Here is a 24,188-nt window from a genome sequence, read left to right on the forward strand (position 1 = left end):
TTATTTTGTTATTTATTTTATATTTGTGTTTTCTCTCTCTCTCTCTCTCTCTCTCTCTCTCACACACACACACACACTTCATCTCTTGCTATTTCTCTTATGTTTTCTCCCTAGTTTAGTCTCTGTTCCTTATTATTATTTTTCTTGAGGATTTTCACTGTTAAAAGTTATCTACTACTATTAATTTTCTTTTAGTCCTTAATAGGAAAATTTATGTCAATTTTATTACCTTCTTCCCATCCTTCATTGCTTAATGTTTTATGTTTTAAAATATTTTCAAAGTATTTTTTCATACTCCTATGCCTGAACCTTATCTATTCTACTATAATCACTTACTACTATGACTCTATGGATAGTTAACTATACCATAATATAGTTGAACACTGTTCTACTGTGAATGGCGGTAAAATTGATTTACAGAGTAGATAATTACTGTATATAAATATCTGGTCAGCCAGGGATTTAGCTCAGTGGTTCTGCTGCCTGCCTTGCAAGTGCAAGGATCTGAGTTCAATTCCTGGTACCAAAAACAAAAACAAAACAAAACAAAAATATCTGTTTTGTCTTAGTGCTTATACTATAACAACAGATTTTATTCCTGTGGTTATAGGGGTACAGTGCTACTTGTTATAGTTTGTTATTACCACTGTGTGTTTGATACTATCATTGTTGCTGATTTTACTACTTTAGTCTGGGGGTCATAAACAATAATACAGTCCATTACCAAAGAATAGGGTACTGGGCCAAACAGGCTACAATCTTCCATCTCTAATAAATGGAAGAAATAGGATCTTGGGCCAGACCCAAAGGCCAATGGCTAGCTTTCGCTAGAGGACATCTTTGAAAAGTAGTCATTACCTAAAGAGGTCTCAATACTGTCAATAAAGCCACCTACTACAAGCATTTCACAAGCTCAATACAGAAAACAAATTCAAAAATAGAAAATGAGAAAACACGGCAGCAAAATGTTCCCCAAAGCTCCAAACTCCACCAAAACAAATGTGAGGGGGTAGTATCTAGGAAGAAGAAATCAAAAGCCACATAGCCAAAATACCTGAATCGGTAGCAGTGGAAGTAGCAAAACAGATGAAGACACTTGGTGAATTCAAGGCAAAGATAACTGTAGAGATACTTAAAGAAATAATGACCTTAATAAAATAGATGAGTAGTGAGTCCAAAGAAGCAACTGATAAAAAAAAAAAACGGAGGAGCTAAAGAAACGTGTACAAATCATGTGTCCAACATAGAAATGAACTGGAGTCCATAAAACATTCTCAAACAGAAATCCAGGAGATTGAAGCTCTACTGAAAGTATACCTAGCAAAACTGATCAATATGAAGACAGAATATCAGACCTAAAAGACAGGGCTATGGTTGCTGAATACCTACTGAGTGATACCTTAAAAATAGCAATGGACCATGAAAACTCCATCCGGTAACTGTTGGACAATGCACAGAAGACTAATCTAAGATTAACTGGAATCAATGAAAAATTAGAATATATCACAAAGAGTATTAAAAATTATTTTTTTCAGCTTTAATTGAGTTTATTGGTGTATTTTAGGGATACAGTACAGTTACATTCATTGTTGGGATCTTGTACCTCTTATTAAAAATTATTTATAGAATTGCACACAACTTTCAAAGCATAGAAAAAGAATTTGACATGCAGATAAGTGAGCCATATAGAACCCCAAAGAGCCGTGATCAGAAAATAACTATACCAAAACATGTAACAGTAAAAATCCCAGAAATTCAACACAAACACAGAATCTAAAAAGCTGTTACAGGAAAGAAAGGGAAGAAACAGCAGAAAAATAACATAGTGGCAAAGATAAGCCAATACCTATCAGTTGTAACTATCAATGTGAATGATCTCAACACACTAATCAAGAGACAGAGATCAACAGAATAAATGAAGAAAAAAGTTCTGGCAATATGCTACACACAAAAAAACATACTTACCCCCCAAAAAATTCATAGACAAAAAGTAAAAAAAGAAAATTAATATTCCATGTAACAGTAACAAGGAAAAAGGAAAGATAAAGTAGAATTTAGAAAAAGTAGATTTCATCCAAGACCAATTAGAGGAGAAAAAAGATCACTACATACTGGTTAAGGGAACAATTCAGCAGGAAGAAATAATAAATACACACACACACACACACACCAAATTTTGGCAAATACAACTTTATAGCACAAACACTAGTGGACATGAAAAATCAGATAAGCACAAATACAATTGTAATGGGTGACCTCAATAGCCAGCTATCACAGACAGACAGATAAACCAGAGCAAAAACATCAATGAAGAAATATCAGAGCAGAACCAAAGCCTTTGCACAAATGGAGCTTGTAGATATCCAAAGAGTGTTCCACCCAACAACACAGTACACATTTTTTTCAGCATATGGGATATTTTTCAAAATAACACACTAGGCCATATACCATGCTTATGTAAATGCAAAAGAAATGAAATTATCTCATGCATTATCAGATCACAGTGTAAAGACACTAGAAGTCAAAACAAAAGACACTGCAGAAACTATGCAATCACACAGAAATTAAATAATATCCTTTGAATAATCAATAGGTCATGGAGGAAATTAAAGAAGAAATAAGACAACCCATACAATAAAATGACAACAGTATGACCTATAGGACCCAGGGGATGCAATGGAGACCCAGAACTTGTGGGATGTAAAGAAAGCAGTCCTAAGACGCAAGTTTATACTGATGAATCCCCATACCAGAAAAAGAGAACAAGCTCAAATAGATAATATGATGATGTACCTCCAGGTTTTAGAAAATCAAGAGCAATCCAAACCAAAAGCTAGGATAAAGATGTAAATTATAAAAATGAAGGAGAAATTAATGGAACTGAAACTAAAAAATCAATACAAAGAATCGGTGAATTGAAGATTCAGTTCTCTAAAAGATTACACAAAGTAGACAGACCCTTAGCTAACCTTATCAACACAAAAAGAAGATTCTAATTCAAGCATTAGAAGTGAAAAGGGCAAAATCAACAGATTCTGCAGAAATCCAGAAGAACATGAATAACTACTTTGAGAATCTGACTCTAAAGTGGAAAACTGAGAAAAAATGGACAGATTCCTAGATAATATGAACTACCAAAGCTGAATCAAGAAAATATGACAGTCCTAAATAAACCTGTATCAGTCAATGAGATTGTAGAAGTAATAGTAAAAAAACAAACAAACTACCAACTAAGAAATGCCCAGGTCCTAACAGACTCATTGCCAAATTAAGTGAGAACTTTAAAGTATCTATTACCAATACACCTAAAACTCTTTAATTAAATTGAAAAGGAAGTAATGCTCCCAAAGTCATTTATGGAAGTAAGCATTACCTTGATACCAAAACCAGAAAAGCTCCTCCACAAAGAATTACAGGCCAATCTTTTTAATGAACATAGATGCAAAAGTCCTCAACAAGATGGGGGCAAACAGAATACAGCAAATCATTATAAGATTATACACCATGACAAAGTAGGATTTATTCCTTGGATGCAGATGGAATTGAAACTAAAAAATCAAGAGATGGTTGGTTCAACGTATGCAAAATGATGCACTATAATATACCCTATTAACAGAAGCAAGGACAAAACCACATGATCATCTCAATGGACTCAGAAAAGCACTTGACAAAATCTATCACCCATTAATGATAAAACTCTAAAGAAAGCTGCAATAGGAGGTCTTTATGTCAATCTGTTAAAATCCACCTATGAAAACCAATAGCAAAAAATCATACTAAATGGTCAAAAACTGAAAGCTTTCACCCTAAAATCAGGAACAATACAAGATGTCCACTATCACTACTCCTTTTCAACATAGTGCTCAAAATATTAGAGCAATTAGATAAAAGATATAAAAGGAATATGGACAGAGGAGGAAGAAGGTAAATTATCATTACTGGCTGATGACATGATCCTTTATATAGAAGGCCCCAATAACTCCACCAAAGACTCCTAGAATATCCAAAATCAGAAGTGTAGCAGGATACAAAGTTAGCACTAAAAAATCAGTAGCATTTCTATATACCAATAACATATTCACCAAGAGAGAAATTAGGGAAACAACTTTCACAATAGCATCAAGAAAAATGAAATGTTTTGGAATCAATCTAACCAAGGAGATGAAAGACCTCTACAATGAAAATTATATATAGTAGACAGTAAAAGGAGATCAAACATTAAATCAGAAATAGGAAAGATGCCCCCTGTTCCTGGATAGGCAGAACCAATATAGTGAAAATAACTACACTTCTAAAACTGTTATACAGATTTAATCTAATCCGAACCAAAATATCAATTCCTCACAGAACTATAGAAAATATCCTAAAATTCACATGAAACCGGAAGAGATCTAGAATAGTGAAACCAATTCTGGACAAGCAGGACAAGGAAGGGATCATCCCAATCCCAGACCAAGTTATACTGCAAATCTACAGTGATAAAAACATCATATTAGTTGCAAAAAAGAAAACAAAAACAGACTTGTCAATCAATTGAACAGACCAGAAAATGTACAAACAACTGCAGTCACACTCAGCTACCTTATCTTTGATTAAGGGGTCAAACATCTTTGCTGGAGTAAAAACAGCCTCTTTAACAAAGACCTTGGGAAAACTGGCTTTCCACATGCTGAAGATCAAACCTAGATCCGTATCTCTCAATAGGCACTGAACTAAAATTGAAACTAAATATTAGAACAGAAACAATGTGCTGAAAGATAGAAGAGGTAAAACTATTGAAAACATAAGTGTAGGCAAAGATTTTATGAATAAAACCCCAGTTGCAGAGGAAATATTACAAAGACTCAACAAATAGGATCATATCAAAACAAAAAGCTTTTGAAGCTCAAAGGAAACCACCAAGAGAGTGAAGAAACAACCTAAAGAATGGGGAAAATTTTTTGCCAGCTACTCCTCAGTATCACTAATACCAAGAATGCATCAAGAATTCAAAATTTTATATCCCTCACATTTAAAGCCCCAATCCAAAAATGGGTATCCGAAATGAACAGAAGCTTCTCAGATGAAAAATTACAAATGGTCAAGAAATAAATGAAAACAAAAATGCTCAATATGCCTAGACATTCAAGAAACGCAAATTAAAGTAATACTGCAATTCCATCTCATTCCAGTATGTGTGAGGGGGAGAAAACCCTTCTCCACTGTTAGTGGGAGTGTAAATGGGTAGAACCTCTGCAGAAGTCAGCACAGAGATTTCTTAAAAAGCTAAACCTAGAGGTTCCATTTGACCCTGATATCCCCCTTGTAGGCAACTTTGTAAAAGAGTTAAAAGCATCATGGTACCCCAAAACATGTTCACAGCAGCACAAGTCACAGAAGTTAAATCTTGGAAACAGCCTGTGTGTCCATCAACAGATGAATGGGTAAAGAAAAGGTGGTGTCTATGTAAATGGAATACTGTTCTGCCGTAATAAAGAAGGATGAACTTGAGGCATTTATAAATGGATGCATCTTAACACCATAATCTTAAGTGAAATAAATCAGATGTGTAAATTTAATATGATATTACTCTACTTGTGTGAGAAATACAAAGGATAAATAAGGAGCAGATGGGGAAGAGATACTGGGAAGTAGGAAGACCGTGTTCACACGGGAAGAGGAAAAGAGACGGGGGAAGGAGAGGTAAAGAAGGTGAAGGGACTTAAAAGAAAACACGGAAATAAAGCTTTTGTAAATGGGGAGATGAGGAAGAGCTGGAAGGAGGGGAGGGGACGAGGATTCCCCCAAAGAAAAGCCAATGAAGGTGTGCTGTATATACGTACACTTCCCAGGAGGAATGTAACCATTATGTACTGCGAATATGTACTTAGAAAAGAGTATGAGGATTTAAAAAAAGAATAACATAGGCTGGGTTCTATCTCTAGCATCACACACACACAAATAAAATGAAGTAAAATAAAGTGATAATGAGTGTATCAACTTTATAGTGCTATCTCATTAATCTTCACAATAGCTCTAGAGAGTAAATGCAGTATCACCCCCAATCTATGTACACTTGAAGCGTCTCAGACTAATAAACGTGCAAAAATGTCAGTCAGAAGTAAGATTTTACGCTACCTACTTTCATCTCAACTGTGCTGCAATCTACTGAGCCAAAGCGTACCATTTATTTTTCATCACAGACACTCGCTGCCATGCTGTGCAGTACATTCTCCACAGCATGTGCTAAAGTGCTCTCTCTTGCCCACACCAGCCTCCAAATGCTTAAGTTTCCTCGCCCATGATACCGAACCTCGGAAGGCAATTAACATTCCCATGTCTCTCTTACTATGGAGAGATCGATTAAACTTATTTGTTCTCCAAATATTTAGGGTTACACACCACTAATAAGCAAATTAAAATTCTGTATTTAAATGAAAAATATTGATTAAAGTAATAAATATGTCTAGATTTTTAAAAAATTGATTTTAAACCACTCACCCTCTCAGTATCACATTCACTGCCATCTGGAATCCTAAATGTATCTGCACTCACAAAGTCCCCATACCTATTGAAGTCTGCAGTTATACATGTATAATTTTTTACTCGAACATAAATTGCAGTAGCATTGGTGCGAATATAAGGCTTTCGAGTTGGAAAAGTACAAACTAATCTTCCACACATAGAATTCCTGCAAGCAAACATAATAATATAATTATTATGCATTAATCATTTATGAGGAATGCTTTGTATTTGCTTTTACAATAACAGCTCTCTACTTATGGTGATGTACTTTACAAAAACTGTAATTGTGTATATTAATATTTATTTAGTTTCAAAGGAAGAGATATGTATATTTAGCTCAATGTTTCATAGCTATTAGTATTTAAAGACTAAACTCAAAATAAAAATTTAATAATTTAAATTATATTTCAATGGTACTAATGGTCACTTATTCACTGTGTAGATTATATATTTACCATCAAATAATTAATTCACTACAACATTTTATGTTCCCCTATAAAAATGCTGAATAAATTTGTTACCTCTACACTCAAGGACTTAACTTTCTGATACTACATATGATACAAATCCATTAAAATGCCACAAATGAAACAAATCCTTACCAAATTTTAAAATAAAGATTTATTCTAACAGCAGTTATGGAAAACTGAAATACAGGCTATGCCATCTGAATTAAAACTTAAAAATTAATGTTTTTAATAGGAAGAGTGAAGGAAACACAAAACTACATGGTATGTCACACCCTTCCACAGATTCTGTAAGTATATGAGTATTTATTGCTTTGCTCAGTATCTGGCATTTGAGATTCATTTTCATGCACTAGAAAACATTATAATGAATGACATATACTTAAGAAAATAAAAACTAAAAGTCAAAAGAACATAAGAAAGGTGTCATTGATACGTTTACATTATACCTCCATCCACAATATGTCATTATGCCATCTCTTGAACCACAGTTTCCAAATCTATCTATTTGAGAATGTATTTCCTTATAGCAAAGAAATGGAGCATTTCTTGAGCCTGTCAAAGTTAAAAATATGTTTGGATTAAAACATATATTTGTTTTGACCTTCTTTCATGTACATGTTCCCTTTATCTCTTTTCTCCTCATTATTTGACTCAAAATTTTCCTAACAAAGTTGTAAGTTTTAAATGAAATGAAAGGTAATGTTCATATTATTACTCTTTTTACTTCATCTTCATTCATTTCCTTCACAAAAGGTAATGGGGCAGGGAGAGAGTCATAGAAGCGTAAACTAGAAGAGGGCTCTGTAAACGAAAGCAATAGGGAAGTAATATCTGAAAACCATACCTGTCCTCGATGCTCAGTGAGAACTTACAACAAAGCCAAAGAGGCTTCTTCAACAAGAAATAGCCTCTGTGTGTCTTTGGGTGGTCTAAACATGAGGTAAGACCGAAGAAATAGGTCGAAAGGAGAGTGGAACCAGCATCTGACGGGCACCTGCTTACCCCTTCCTGCTCCATCTATCCACTCAGACTTATAGAAGAGACAATCTAAATGTATCTGTCATTGCACGTCCCCCAAGGAAGAAATACAGGGAAATTAATTTTTTACTTTTTGATTTTTGTTTACACTCTAACTTCATCTTTCTATTTCCTTAATGGCTATCATTTTTTTTGTATGGTCAAAAACGTATCTTCCCAAAACTCTAGACTAGAGCCTTACATATGGATGGTTTCAAGAGCAACTGGAAAAATTCCATTGCTCAACTATCCAAATTCTCTGAAAAGAGAGAAAGAATCTCCTTTATCCTCTTGGCATATGCCAAATACTCATCCCAAGACCTACCAACTGTGTATTTAAGTAGTTTGAAGATTGGTAGAATTGGATCAGGCCTGGTCAGAAACATATGGTAGTCCAACCAGTATTAATAGGAGGTTTCGGACCATATTGAGTAAATATGATAATTCCCACATTAACTATGCGAATATTGAGATAGGATTTAGAAAATAGTGGTGAGTAGAAAATCCAATCAGAGACCTCTACAGAGAAGATGAAACTAAAAACAATGTGAAATCTTGCCTCTTTTCATCAATAAAACTATAATGTTCTGATCCATCTGCCTTCTTTAAATAAATGTTGCTACTACAAATAAACACCACTACTAGAAAGGATATCGGACATACACTCAACGTCATCTAAGGCTTAGATGAGAGGAAAAATATAAGGCAGAAACTGGCAACAGTTCCCTAACATACTGCTTCTTTTTCCTTCTTGTAATGCAACTTTCAAACAGGGCATGTAGACAGAGAGATACAGAAAACGTTTGTTATGCCCTAGTGTTACTGGATATGTTCATATGACTATATCCAGGCCAGTGGATTATGAACATACATTAGATAGGAAATATCCAGGTTATGGAATTAAGTGGAAACTGATTATAGTTTGATTTCCTCTTTCCTCCATTTAATGGGCTGTTATATGGATTTTATGTTCAGAGTCCTTCTATCAAATACAAGGGAATGGAGTAGCATAAAGACCAAATGTTCTTGAACATCACTGAAGAAAGTTGCTAAACCAGTTTTTACTTCACACAAAGCTCTGGACTATTAAATGAAAGAAAAATAAACTTTTTTACCTCTGTATTTCTGGGTCAGTGTAACATGAATTTATGCTCTGTTAAAGAGGAGGTCATTATGCAAAATTAAAACACTTCAGGAATAGATGTCCCATACAAAATATATATGCTTGGCTTGTATCTAAATGTTCCCCCAAGCCTCATGAGGTCATAGGTGGGGCTTTTTCAGAGGTGACTGAATCTAGAGTGTGTGATGCTGGTATTAAGGGTGTGTGATTACTAAATTTGTTCACTGATTGGTTTGGCACCTGCCCTAAACTGAATAGCCTAGATGAAATATAAAAAGGCCAGCAAGAAGTTGCTACTGTTACTGGTCACTTGCTTGCTTTTGTTCTCTTCTGCTTGCAATAAACTGTTTCTTCTTTGTGATACCTCTCTGCCATGCCACCCTTCATTGGAGCCAGCCATCTATGGACTGAAATCTCTACTAGTTGAAAGAAAGCCTTCCTCTTTTAACTTTGGGTGTTGGGTATTTTGTCTCAGCAAGGAGAAAAATAATAAAGACAATATTACACCAAAGCTATGATTTACTGGTAACAGGAAGGCCAAGATGATTTATTCAGAGCTCTGAACTGCTATGTAAATAGTGTGTTCTGGGGAACAATGGAGTTCAGCAGGATAACTCTACCAATTGACCTAGGTAGCACAGAGCTAAAGAGCTGGTGAATCTCAGCTCTTGTGAAGCTCACTACCTGTAATGCTGCACCACACCCACCTTGGATACGCTATGACACTATGACAGCTCCACTAACATGCGACCTTTGGGGACTATTGTGTGCCGTGTCTTTGCTGGCCTAATAGCTGAGGCTGACCTACACAATTCCACAAGAGAAGCTCTGCCCCCAAACAACCCACAACGACAGCTGAGCACTTCATGCCCAGAGCTACCAGTGAGCCTACCCTGCCTATAAAAAGCTCAATTACACCTGCCAGCATAATTGTATAACCCCTGCAGCCTAAGATACTAAAACATCCACAGACATTGCTGAGATTTATTATAACTAAAGAGACCACATAAACACTACACCGAATTCCCCATCAGGAAACAAAACCAACACAGCATATCCCACTGACATCCTGGGACATGTTGACAAGAAACTCACATAAAATTGGTAGATGCAACTACTCCACTAGATGCACAAATACTGGCTTAAGATATAAGAAACTAAAAAGATAAAATAATATCTCACTTCCAAAGAAAACTATAAATCTCTCTCAAGAATCTCTATAGGAAAATAAAACGAAAGAGAAGGGAGGTGGATCCCTGATAGTCAAGAAAGATCTGAAGGGAAAACTGGGGCTGACAGAAAACACAAGAGAACAACAAAGAAAAAGGAGTGGTAATCTGCACTTTCTCCCAAGCTTCTGGCTCATGACATTGAGAGAGGAGGATCAAATAAAGAGACACACAGTGAAGGCAGAGACTCCAGAGGCCTCCAGAGAGAAATGCACCAGTGGAATGGAGCAGTGGATGCTGTGGAAGCTGTGTGCTACAACAGCTGGTGAGTGAGTCCCGTCCAAGTGACTGCTGGGTCCCTGGTGAGGGTCCTTGGTCAGTTGCCATTTTAGGGAGGGGCCAACTGAACCTGAGATCTAGGGCAGCCAAAGCTGGCTTCATCTCAGGGAGTTCAGTGTTGAAATCCCACAGTCACTGAATGAGGGACAAACCCAAGGGATGTCTGTGATCAGGGAGCCATGGTCAGACTGGCAAAAGACACCCAGAGTGTTGTGGACTGAATGACTCGGGCCCCAGTCCACAACCAGAGGCCTGGAGCAGCCTAAATCTGTGGATTTGAAACTATCAGAAAGGGCACATTGTCCTAATCCTACTGCAGCCTTGCTGAAATTATCCAGCACCCTGCCCTAATCCTTCTGCAGAATTACTGGGATTTATCCAGCATAGATCTGGGCTCTGACTGCCTCCTTATCCACCAACCAGCAAGAGCAGAGTCACTCCTTAAATTGGACAAAAGCATAGGCCCCAGAAGATAAAGATAACTACAGGCTTGAAATCACAAATACCTTCACTGGAAGAAAGATAGCCTCTTTAACAAATATGCTGGGTAAACTCACTTTCCACAGGCCAAAAATTGAACCAAGACCCCATCTCTCATCACGCACTAAACTAAAATTAGAATGGATAAACTATACAAATATAAATACACAATCTGGTGTAAGATATAATAAGTAAAACTCTAGAAGAAGCAGGTGGAGGTAGTGACTTTATGAACAGAACACTAATCACACAGGAAATACTACACAGAATCAAGGAATTACATAAATCAAAAATGTTTGTGCATGGCAAAAGAAACAACAAACAGAATGCAGAAACAACCCACAGAATGGGAAAATAATTTTCCTCACTACTCCTCAGATAAAGGGCTAACATTTAGAATATAAAAAGAACTAAAACATTCAGACCCCTCCAAATTTAAGACCAAATCTCAAAATGGACATCTGAAATGAATACACACTTCTCCAATGAAGAAGTAGAAAGAACAAATAAATACATGAAAAAGGGTAAACTAGTCTGACCTTGTCTGCCTTCACAAGAACTGTTCACTAGCACAAACCTCCTGGGGAATGGGGGCATGAGGCTGTCCTTTCATGTTTGCCCAGCAGCCAGCTCTGCTTCTCAGCCTTAATCCTTGGCTCCCTGAACTCATCACATCGCATCCCATGTTCATCTGCTGTCCTGATTCTCCTCATCACCCCCTATACGCATTAAAAAGGAAAAGAAAAACAATTCCACAACTGAGGCACTACTGTGGACTGGATCCTCAGGGCACTCTGGGCAGATAGAGATTATAACAGGAGAAGCTCAATGTGGTGGAGCCATGATCCCAACTCATGCCAGCAAGTCTCCAAACCCAGCTCCGTCCCTAGTTTATCCATTTGTTAGCTTTTGGATGAATGTTTATTTCAGGTCTTGAACTTGTGAATGTTTTCCAGTATCTATGGCTGTCATCTCTGGCTCCGTATTTCTTGCCTTTTGTGTTTTCCCAAAGCACACTGGAGAAAAACTTCAATATGTCTGGGCTGACCTTATGAAGCTGTGTGCTCAGTAGCAGTTGACTTTGTGGTATAAAAGTCAATCAACAGAAATCCGAGAACAGAATGTACAGTTGGAAATGAATGTGATCAGTCCTTTCAGTTAATGGTAGATAGCATTTTGTTTAGAATTATTCGGTTCCAAATGCCATGCCCAGCATTTGACATCTGTCAACACTTGTCATAATAATCTTACAAAGTAGATAATAATGTTTTTGCTATTTTAGAAATGTAGAAATGGCTCAGAAGGTTCAGCGGCTTGCTGACAGTTATCCTACTGGGTAAATGCTGGAAAATTGGGACTAGTTTTCCCATATTGGGAATATTGGGAAGAAGCAACGACTTTTTTCTTTTTCCTCCTTTCTTCTTCTTTAAATGCTAGAGGTGAAAGTCAGGGCTCTATACATGCTAGGCAATTATTATACCACTGATCTATAGCCCCCGCCCCAAAGATTTCTTTGTCTAGCCCAGAGGTTTTTGATATAACCATTTTATGTATATAAATAGACAAATGGTTAATAATTGAGTAGTTCATGTATTTACTTCATAAATTTACTTTGACTTTAATGTAAAAATATTAAAGGTTTGAATTGGGGCCTGTACAAAAAAAAAATACATGAAAAAGGGTTCAACATTCCTGGCCCTAAAAAAAATACAAATTAAAACAACCCTGAGGTCTCATCTTACTCTACAAAGAATGGCTATCATCAAGGAATCAACCAGTCACAAATGCTGGTGAGGCTGTGAGGAAAAAGGAATCCCTCTCCACTGCTGGTGGGAATGGAAACCGGTACAACTACTATGGAAATCATTATGGAGATTTCTGAAAAACTGAAACTGGAGGCTCCATTTGACTCAGCCACTCCCACTCCAGGTATCTTCCCTAAAGAGTTAAAAGCATCACAGTACAGTGATATAAGAACACCCATGTTTATAGCAGCACAACTTATAATAGCTAAATTTTGGGGAAAGCCTATGTGCCCATCAAAACATGAATAGATAAAAAATGTGGTATTTATATACAATGGGGTACTACTCTGCCACACAGAAGGAAAATTTGAAATATTTTTAGGTAAATATTAGGATGTACCTTGACACTGGAATATTAAGTGAAATAAATCAGACACACAAGTTCAAATATCACGTTTCTCTTGTGTAAGAAATACAAAGTGTAAAGAAGTACAACCTAGGATAGATACTGGGAAATAAAACTTGTTCAAATGTGAAGGGAAAGAAGAGGGAAGTGAAGGTAAGGAAAGGAAAAGAAAAAAGGAATGGAAGGAAAAATGGAAACAAAGTTTGTGTAAGTGGGGGGAGAGAAGAATTGAAGCAAAGGGAGGGAAATGGGAAAAAAATCAAGATACATTATGAACAGGAACAAATTCCTGTGACAATGTAATCAATATGTATGTCAAATATGTACTAATAAAAAATAAAGTTAAAAAAAGAAAACTGATGAACTGTCATAAATACAATGAATGATTTAAATAAAATTCATTTACCAATAAAAGAATGCAACAAAATTATAAAGTAAATTTTCAATACAAATGAGAAATTCAGCAGATCAATTTAAAATACTCAAACAAATTACATAGAGAGAGTTCAAATTATATAGAGAGAGTTCAAAAAAGTTAACAGAACAATTAATCCAATCAATCAATGGGCCAATGATCTGACACTTCTCCAACCAGGAAGTCCAAACAGCCAATAAGTATATGAAAATGCGGTCAACAAGTTTAGACATCAGAGAAGTGCAACTCAAAACCAGATTGAGGTTTTATCACACTCCAGTCAGAAAGGCTATCATTACAAAAACAATAAATAACAAATGCTGGCAAGAATGTAGGAAAGAAAAAAACTCCTATACATTGTTGATGGGTATGCAGCCACTACGGAAAGCAGTATGAACGTCCATCAGAAGAGCAAAAATAAAAACTACCATATTATCCAGATGTACCAGTCCTAGGTATACAGCCAAAGGAAATACGGTCAGCATAGAAAAGTAACACCTGCATCTCATGTTTATTTTTTCTTTTTTTATGAGAGGGGCAGGGAGGGGTGGTAGGTAGAATTAAGATATGCCATGCACAAGAACCTAACAACATCAATGAATGTAAATATTAATTGTCATAAACATGATCTAAGAATAATATCTGTATTTATTGTGGCAATTTTCACAATGGTAAGATATGGAATAAGCATAGGAAATTGTTGAGAAATGAATATATATACTAGATTTGTATATATGCATATATATGTATATTTGTTTTATGTAGCCATAAAGAAAAATAAAATCATATCACTGATGACAAAATGCATGAAACTAACGGTAGTCATGTTGAGAGAAATAAGAAACAGAAAGAACCACATCCTTCATCTCACATGTGGGAAAAAAATGGTGACTTTAAAGTAGAAATAAGGAAGGAGGATGAGTTTGGGAAAGAGATAGAGGACACGGGAGACAGCAAGAGAGGGCAGTATGAAAAGTAGATACAGGGCCAGGGATTTAGCTCAGTGGTTCCGCCTCCTGCTTCACAAGTGCAAGGACCTGAGTGTGAGCCCCAGTACCGAAAAGGAAAAAGAAAAGTAGATACAATTAAAACACAGTGTATGCACGTATGGAAATGTCACAGTGAAAGCCATCAATTTATTTTTTCATTAGTGTATGTCTGTGATACATAATAGTTATCTTGGGGCAAACTCATTAATTTGTACAAATAATATGAATTAAGTACAGTAAAAAGAGAAGAATCAAATATAGAGGATCAAAAAATACTAATAAGTACTAATTCATCAAAAAGATATAAAAATCTTAAATACGCACTGAAATGAAAGCAGAAACAGAAAAACCCACAATTATAGTTCAAGATCTCAAAATGCCTTTCTTGAGTGGCATTCCAGGATGACTTTCTAGTACATTTCTCCTTGCAGAAAAATCTGGATATACACCCAAAGGGAAGGAAGTCGGCATATAACATAGACACCTGCATCCCACTTTTATTGTGGCAATTTCTACAGCAGCCTAGGTACCTGTCATTAGGTGAATCTATAAAGAAAATCATAGATAGGCACAGCATTAGGCAGTGACAGAAGGAAATCGTGTCATTTGTAGGAAAATGGATGGAACTGGAGGTCGTCATGTTGACAGCAATAAGCAAGAAACAAAATTTAAGTATCAAACGTTTTATCTTGTACTTTGAGAGTAAAAAATAAACAGATTTCTAGGAAGGGGCAGAAGACTGTGTGGGGAGAGGGAGGAGGAAGAGGGTGGTGGGGAGGATGGACACAATAAAGCACACACGTGCTTGTAAGGAAACGTCACAATGAAAACCATGAATTCGTATAATTAATCTGAGTTAATAAGGAAATGTACAGAGGCACATGCTCCCAAGAGTCCCCGCACAGACCCAGGAGCCAGGCCTCTCCATGCACTGAGGCTCTGGGCCAACGGCAGCACCAGACCAGCTGCTGTGTACTCGGGATCCAGGAGTACACAGCAGATGCAGACGCTAGGCCATCTCGGCACCCGGCCAGACCCCGCAGGCTCAGGCTCCAGGATCACTAGAGCAACAGGCTGGCCTCTGGATTCTGGCTTTGGTCCGAACACACGCGTGGAAGTGTCAGGCCCAGCCCTGAGGACACAGTGAGCAAATCCAAACCAGGCTGACTGTGTGCTGCCTACTCGCCCCAGGGCTGAGGACCCACGCAGACTGAGACTAACGTGATAGGAAAGATATGCCATGCAAATAAAAACTAAAAAAAAGGAAGTTATATTAGATATAATAAATTGAAGTAAAAAAAAACCATAAAGTAAGATGAAAAAGGCCAGTGTATGATGATAAGAGTTATGACAGCAAAGAAGCCATCTGATCCTGGACTGGTTTTGGATGTGAGAAGCTTTATTATTTATTCTATTTCTTTACATACAAACAAAATGAAATATAGCTCAGCCTTAGTACAGAGGAAATTTTGGTATTTGTGGCAATACAAATGAAAGGAGAGGACAATAAATCAGATACACAAAGAAATATAATTCACAATCTATATGTGAAATCTAAAATTGGCAAATTCATGATAGGTGTTGGTTTTCAGAGCCTTGGAAAAAAGGGAAATGGGAAGGTGTTGGTCAAGAGGTACAAAATCGCAGTTATGGAAACTGTCAGCTAGGTCGTTCAAAGTACAGCAAAGTGACTATAGTACATCAGCCTGTATTTCCCACCTGAAATGGTCTAAAGAGAGACCTTCATATTTTTTTAAATGATAATTATGTAAGGTGATGCTTTCTTGATGAGCTTCATTTTTGCGAATCTCACAATGTGTATCAAAGTTATAGACCTAAAGACATCCAGCTTTTGTCAATTATACTTCCATAAAGAAGAAAATTTGAACACAAATTTAAAACGTAATATTTTGTATTGTTCTGATACCATTAATAGAAACACAGAAGACCAAATATTTGGATGTAAAAAAAATTACCTTTTCCAAAATTCTGCTCACAACGTGAATCAAGATCAATGCAAAACCCATTGTAGCACATGTGCTTGTTGCTCTTGCACAGGTGCCCGTTTCGGATGTATACGTCCCCCGGGCAGCGTGGTGAAACTCCAGTACAATACTCCTCCACATCACACTCAGGGTCTTTTTTGGCCCTGCATACAACATTTGCTCCTGAAAACTAATAAAAATTAAGATATTAAAAAAATATATAACATTGTTTTATCAATATTTGTTTCAAAAATGTGGGAAGTATTTGCATTTTGATTCACGTTTATTGTCTTTTTGTATACTTACATTTATTATTAAAATACTTTGAATGTCACCGGTGGGAAACTAAGTGTAAAGACCGAGGCCTCCTGTGACCTCTCCTAGAGACACAAAAGAGAAGACAGGAAGCTGTCCCTCCCTCGGGCTACACGCCATCTTACGGGCGCCAGCCAGTTTCAGGGAAAAAGTCAGCCGCAGCTAAAGTCTGATGAAAGAAAACACAATTTGGTGCAGTCTGCAAATTATGAGAACTGGTGAACTGTCCACAAACCCTGAATTACATGTTTGCTTATTTCTTTGTGGGAGCCCAATAAAAGTGAGGCGCACTGCCGGTTTGGGCTCTTTGTCCACTGGAGGCAGGAGTGCCCAGTGTCCCTCTTTGCCTCTTCCAAATTATCTTTGTGTCTTTTGTCATAATCTTTGTTTGACGCCCCAAGACAAACTTGTAGGCTGGCTTCTACAGTCATCAATTAAAATGGAGATAAGAAATACATAAAAGATAAGTACAACAAATATCCCGTATGAAAAGTTTTATTTGCGTTTTTAGTATAAGAGAGTAAAGATCACTTTTAGCTTTGAAAAATTATTCCTTTTATCAAAAAATTTAAAGTCGATTTCCAAATAAAATACATTTATGTAAACTGCAATGTGTAAGTAAAAAATACTTCCATATACTATGACAAATGTTAAATATTGTAGAATAACAGAATTAATGAAGGGAAACAGATCAGTGAGTAATGAAGCAGTTCAAATATGGGAATTTTTATGGAAACTTAATCTTTAACACAAATTATGTTATAGTTAGTTAATTCTTTCATAGATAGGATTTTGAAATTCTGCATGAAAAATCTTAAATGGGTATCAATCTTATAATCCTTAATTTATTATTTCAACTTGATAATAAAAGATTATAGAAGTAAGAATGTAACCAGATAATAAGAGTCTAGAAAAAAATTTAAAACTGTTTCAATTGAGGCGAGTTAATAGGACAGGACCCATGGTAGGGAGTTCAGAAGAGGTTTTCTCACATGGGAAAATTGTTTTGAATACACTAGACGAATTTTAAAGGAAATCAGGAAGGGCCTGGGGATTTAATTCAGTGGTTCCACCTCCTGCCTCGCAAGCACAAGGACCCAAGTTTGATCCCTGATACCAAAAAAAAAAAAAAAAAGTCATTTGCTTTGTTAGGGCCGGGGATTTAGCTCAGCGGTTCGGTGGCCTGCCTTGCAAGTGCAAGGACCTGAATTCAATCCCCGGTACCAAAAAAAGAAAAAAGAAAGAAAGAAATCAGGAAACAGCAGTCAGTATTTTCACCATGTAAACTAAAATGTGACCTTTCAAGTCAAATAATCTCTACCAAATTAATAGTTCAAATTTTTATTACATGTATTATTTTGAAAGTGTTAATTCTATTGAGTTGCATTCTTTATACACATAATAAAAAGATATGGTTTTTGTGGGGTTTTTTTTCCTTTTTTGGTACTGGGGATCGAACTCAGATCCTTGCACTTGTGAGCGAGATGGCAGAACCCGTGAGCTAAATCCCTAGCCTAAAGTTCTGTATTTTTCAACTGCATAGGTATGCAATGCAAACTTATTAGAACAAGTATCATTTTTGATATATAAATGTATAAATATTAAATAGAATGAAAAAATACTTGTCCACTTCACCTGAGATTTCCTTATTGAAAAGTTCTACAAGTTTTCAATTAAGGTTTAAAAAATAACAGCATGTAGTGAGAATATGAGCATTAAACAGAGGCCCCAACACCTGACAAAAGTTCACAAGATCTGAAACATGACTGAAAGTCACTTATTCTGATTTAAATCTGTAGTTTAAAGTATTCTGATATCTCCTACATATGCAGTTATATGGTTTTAAACGTTAATAAAATTAAAACTTACTAAACAGAAATGGCAGCATGGTCCTCCAAGACACTGTGATGATATTTTCATCTGACAGGTTTCATGATCACAGCAGTTATAAATTCCACATTGCTGTGAATATATGAAATATACATGCAAAAATAGCCTGATGACAATAAAATCTTCGGTAGGAGCTATATATTTGCTGGGGTTAGTTTTTGAATGCACACCCATGTTTATAGCGGCACAGTTTGTAATAGCTAAAACTTGGAAACAGCTCATTTTCCCATCAGTTGGAGATTGGATAAAGAAAATGTGTTTTTTTTAATAAAATGGACTACTACTCAGCCATAAAGAAGGAGAAACTACAGAAATTTATAGCTAAGTGGATGCGTACTGATCATCCTTTAAGATGGTGAAAATAATATACAATCATACAGATGGTTACATTTGTCAAAACTCATCAACCTATATATTTAAAATGGTGAATTTTGTTGTGTGTAGATTACGCCCCACAAAGAAATTAATGTTCAAGAGTAAAAGGACTTGCTCTGTCATATGATAAAGCGTAGTAATTAAAATGATACACATCTAAGTAATTCACACTTTTGCATTTAATAAACCCTATAATCACTTTTATCTAAGGGTCATGAAAATTTATATTTGTAATATTCCTACAGTTATGGAATTATTCAGAAGCATTATATTTAGAATGTTTTGCATTCATCATATTTTCAGGACTTCCCTGTCAAGTAAATGATCAAATTTACCTAATGTTCAGTTTGTAATATTAACAGATATTATCACCATACTATTTCTATTGTGAAGTCGTACCCTAAAAGACACATGATGGGTTACTGACGGAGTAATCTTCATTAAACATTTATAAGACACCTCACAGTTATGCAAATATTTGGAATTTTTTAATTACAAAGAGTTTATTCTAGTCTCCTCTGAGCCATCAACAACAAATTTTGCAGGACATTCGAAATTTTTTTGAATTCTTCAACTTAAAATCTAGACAGTACCTTCTCATGGGCACGTCAGCTTAATTCACTTGCTGTCAGTATGAGTGGTAACCAGTCATGCTTGAGTGATATATAATATTTATAAAGAAAGATGAACAAACTCTAAATCTATTCATCTCTTTTCCCAGCTATCAGACTTACCTGTATGGTACCACAATCACAGAATTCGTTGCCCTCCCTTATGCCATTGCCACAGCGTTGGCCTCTTTGCATCTGTGGCTTATTCTGAAGACATCCAACACCCACTTTTGAAATGAAGCGTTGAAAGTCACTCAAACTACAACTGCTGAAAGTCTTCACACCACCAGATTGCCTAAAGATGAATTCATACAATGTCATTGGCAGAGTTGCTCTGAAAACATAACATAGAAGTTAATTTTCAAATGATCAATAGGCCTCCTCAAAGGCCTCAGAGAAACTGTATGTTTACCAAAATTTTATATAGCTTTCTCCATATTAACGTTAATAAAGATAACTGAGGAACTACACTTCCATAGGATGAATCAGTTTCAGTATGCAGTAAAAATCTGTAAGGCAAAGTGGAAACTGACTTTTATTGAGCTAGATATTTCATGCATTTAGTTGTTTAATCAGGACTACAAACCAGGGAGTTTGATATTATCTTTTGCGGACACGGAAGTTCAGAGAAGCTAAAAATTTCACAATTCAGGCATTTTGCAATGAATGGATATTAGCACAGTTTTCTTAAAATTGTAAGGTGATGTCTGGAGATATATGAGATATATATGTATTGATTGATATATATATATATATATTGCAGCTAATTTACATATTCATAATTTCAGGTTTTTGTTCAATAATATTTAAAATCTACTCTTGTATCAATTTTCAAGTATCAGTACATTATTACTATTCCCATGTTGTATGAATTTATAGCAGCCAAGATATATTAACATAAATGTCCATCAGTGAATGAATGGATTTAGAAAACATGGTCCATACAGTTTGCCCTCTGAAGCTGTGGGTTCTGCACCCTCAGATTTAACCAACCTTGGATGGGAAATATTTGTTAAAAGTTTGTCTGTATTGACTTATCCTGATTATTCCTTTCAAAGTTCATTATAAAATCTGTATAGCATATACACTGTGTCAGGTATCTTAACTAATGCAGAGAGAATTTAGAGTATAAAAGAGTATATGTATAGTTTATATGCAAATACAGGTGGAAAATCCCTTATCCAAAATGACTGTGAGGAGAAGCAGTTCAGATTTTGAATTGCGCTTTACACCTTGGAACACAGACATACACATCATGAGATATCCTGGGGGGAAAACAAGTTTAAACTCAAATTTTATTCATGTTACAGATACACATTAAACACATAGCCTGGGGATAAACTTATAGCTTTTAGTGCACAACATTTTGACTTTTTTCCCATCACATGAGCTCAGGTGTAGAACTTTCCTCTTGTAAAGTCAGGTTGGGGTTAAAAACCTTACAGAATTTGGAGCATTTCAGATCTGTACTATTGGACACTCAGCCTGTCCTATTTTATTTTATACAAGAGACTTCTGATACTCTGCTATTGCCATTCTAGAAGGGAAATTCCCCAAGGATACTGAGGAAAGACCATATACAATACTTTTCAGTCTTCACAAGATAATCCTATCATTTGCAGCAACATAGGGCAAGCTAAAAATTCTTATGCTAAGTGAAATAAACCACTCACAGAAAAGTTCTGTATCTTTACACGTGGACAGCAAAATTTTCCACATGTATTGCAGATGATCTGAATAATATGCATTTCTCAATTCAATTATTCAACTGTTTGCTGCCCATAATGACAGTTCATAAAAACACATGTTCCCAAAGTTTATTTCTAATCAGTTGCCTTGAATTTTTTCATGTTTGTTTGAGACTGTACTTTTTTTTTCTTTCTCTCATTGAGTTTATTGGTACATTCTAGGTAGACAGTACAGTTACATTCATTATTGGGATCTTGTACCTTTATGTGACAGGTCTTGGTTCTCATTTTTTCCCCTTGTCCCTGCCCTCCCTTCACCCCCTCCTCCCCTCCCCATTTACACTTTATTTCCATTTTTTCATATTTTTTTCTTTTCCCTTATTACCTTTCCCCTACCCTTCTCACTTTCCCTACACCTTTAGCCCTTTTCTTACTATTTCACATTGTCATTAATATCATTAGGATCTTATGTACTATTGTACTTTTTCACACCAGAGAAACTATTCAGTATTTACACGTGTGACTTATTTATTTCACTTATCCTCAATATGAATCCATTTTCCTACGAATGAATCCAATTTCTCATTCTTTATGGCTGAGTAGTATTCCATTTTATAGAAAAACCACACTTCTTTATCCAGTCTCCAACTGATGGGCAAATGGGCTGTGTCCAAGGTTTAGCTATGACAAACTGTACTGCTATAAACATAGGTGCACTCTTAATTTTAATGCTATATTAGCTTTGTTCCCAAATTATTTTATAACAGACTGCTGAAATGATAAGTTCTTGGTTCAAAAAACAGGGAAAATTAAAAAGAAAGTAGTGCTCTCTACCATTTTTTTCTGCAGTTGGGATTAAAATATGACAATATTTTGAAAGAAGCAAAGAAAAACCACATCTTTATCCAGTTTCCAACTGATGGGCAAATGGGCTGTTTCCAAGTGTTTTGTTTTGTTTTGTCTTTTGAGACAGGGTCTCACTGTAGTTGACACTGACCTGGAACTCACTATGTAGCCCAGGCTGGTCTCAAACTCACAGCAATCCTCCTGCCTCAGCCTCCCGAATGCTGGGATTGCAGGCATGTGCCACCACGCCCGGCTGACCGGGGGTAATTTTCCTTTGGGAAACTCAGCTGCAATATGGGACTAAGAGCACCTGTCCTACAGAAATATTGTTTGAATCAATGTTAACATATATTCATGCTTGAAACGGTTTTTAGCACTTACCAAATACAACATAATTATGGATTGAACTTATCCTCATTAGTACTAGAAGCTGAATGAGGTTCATAAAACTCTCATGACGTCCTTAAGCATAGCTGCCAAAACGGACATCGGGCAGCACGTCTTATGTCTGTGTGGTCATTCTGTACGGTGTCTCCACTTGCCTTACCTCCGCCATCTCTCTGTCACACACGTACCTGTCATCTCTCCATACATGATCATGCTATGTGTGTATGTATTTTTTGCATGTAGATATTTTTAGATATATTTTTGGAATGTAAGTAAGTATAGAAGTGTACATGTTGGAGTTTGTACTATTTTAGAACTTACAAATTAACTCTCAGGTGGTACTGAAGAATAACTAGGAAAAAATATATGTTTTTAAAAATTAACACCTTTGTCTCACTTGTAACTGTCAGTGGATTTTCTGGAATAATGGGTCACATCTTTCATAGATCATTTTTACACACAGGAAAATGCTATAACACTGATAACACACACAGCAGCTGTTGACTGATGCGCTGTTTTGGGAGCCTGGTAAGTTCAGAGATTACCACAGTGAATCCACCACGGATTTACAACATGTAACAATTGTTTTATTTTCTTGTTTCATTCTTATGTCACCTTCAGAAATGAGAGAACAGACATTATTATCCTTATTTAAAGATTTAAAAAGTAAATCTAAGCACGGTAAAGTAATCTGTTCAAATTCACACCAACACTGAATATCTGACATTATCTCCTCTGACTTCTTGTTCTTTGGATGGAATTTTCCTATATCAAAAAAACATAAAAGCGAAAGGAAAAATTCTTTCTAAAAATCAAAACTTGTTATGGCATAATATATTTTTGAAGTACTTTAACACACTAAGTGCTTTTATAACATATCTGTCCTACATAAAATTCCTTTGCCAATGTATATTGCAGGTTGGATCTGCTGCCTTTGATTGTCTTTTACAGTATACCCCACTCTTACATGATCTCTTTAGAGCTAATTTTGCTATAAGAAATGCCACAATGAAAACAAAACAGACATAACCAATAAATAAGTCTTTGAGAACAAACTTACATCGCTTCCAGGTTCATTATACAGATGGCTTCTGAACACTGGCATTTCACTGGATCATCATATGCTATTCCCAGACTGAGTCCAAGCATCTGGGTGACAATAACTGCAAATGTCTCTAAAGTCATGCCCTTGGGATACTAAAATCATCACAAAGAAAATTCAGAGAGACATTGAATTGAATGGTTTTTAAAAAAATTTTAGCTTTCTGATTATGAATATTTTTTATTTTGTACCTAATATGTAAGGACAGGCACATATGGTATAGAAGTGAATGAAGCTCTTCTGATGCAATTCTACTAAGACACAAGGTTATTGAGTCAATGCCATTGTTTAATAATTGAACACCTAATTAGATTCTTACATTCCACAACTAT

The 24,188-nt window shown here is 35.9% G+C and overlaps 1 protein-coding gene across 1 annotated transcript in view; it reads right to left on the reverse strand.

The window, feature by feature from the left end:
• The window catches only part of LOC104857324 (disintegrin and metalloproteinase domain-containing protein 32-like), an 88,709-nt gene that overhangs the window by 11,496 nt on the left and 53,025 nt on the right, over positions 1-24,188 (reverse strand). Inside the window, exons 11-16 of the mRNA XM_010617146.2 lie at positions 23,815-23,951; positions 19,957-20,128; positions 18,827-18,919; positions 16,634-16,832; positions 7,421-7,526; positions 6,481-6,670 (exon numbers count right to left, since the gene is read on the reverse strand). Of these exons, the coding sequence (XP_010615448.1) occupies positions 6,481-6,670; positions 7,421-7,526; positions 16,634-16,832; positions 18,827-18,919; positions 19,957-20,128; positions 23,815-23,951 (897 nt within the window). The remainder of the gene's footprint in view (positions 1-6,480; positions 6,671-7,420; positions 7,527-16,633; positions 16,833-18,826; positions 18,920-19,956; positions 20,129-23,814; positions 23,952-24,188) is intronic.

Source organism: Fukomys damarensis, unplaced genomic scaffold, assembly GCF_012274545.1.
Source record: "Fukomys damarensis isolate Sample0158 unplaced genomic scaffold, DMR_v1.0_HiC HiC_scaffold_18, whole genome shotgun sequence".
Classification (NCBI taxonomy): Eukaryota; Metazoa; Chordata; class Mammalia; order Rodentia; family Bathyergidae; genus Fukomys; species Fukomys damarensis.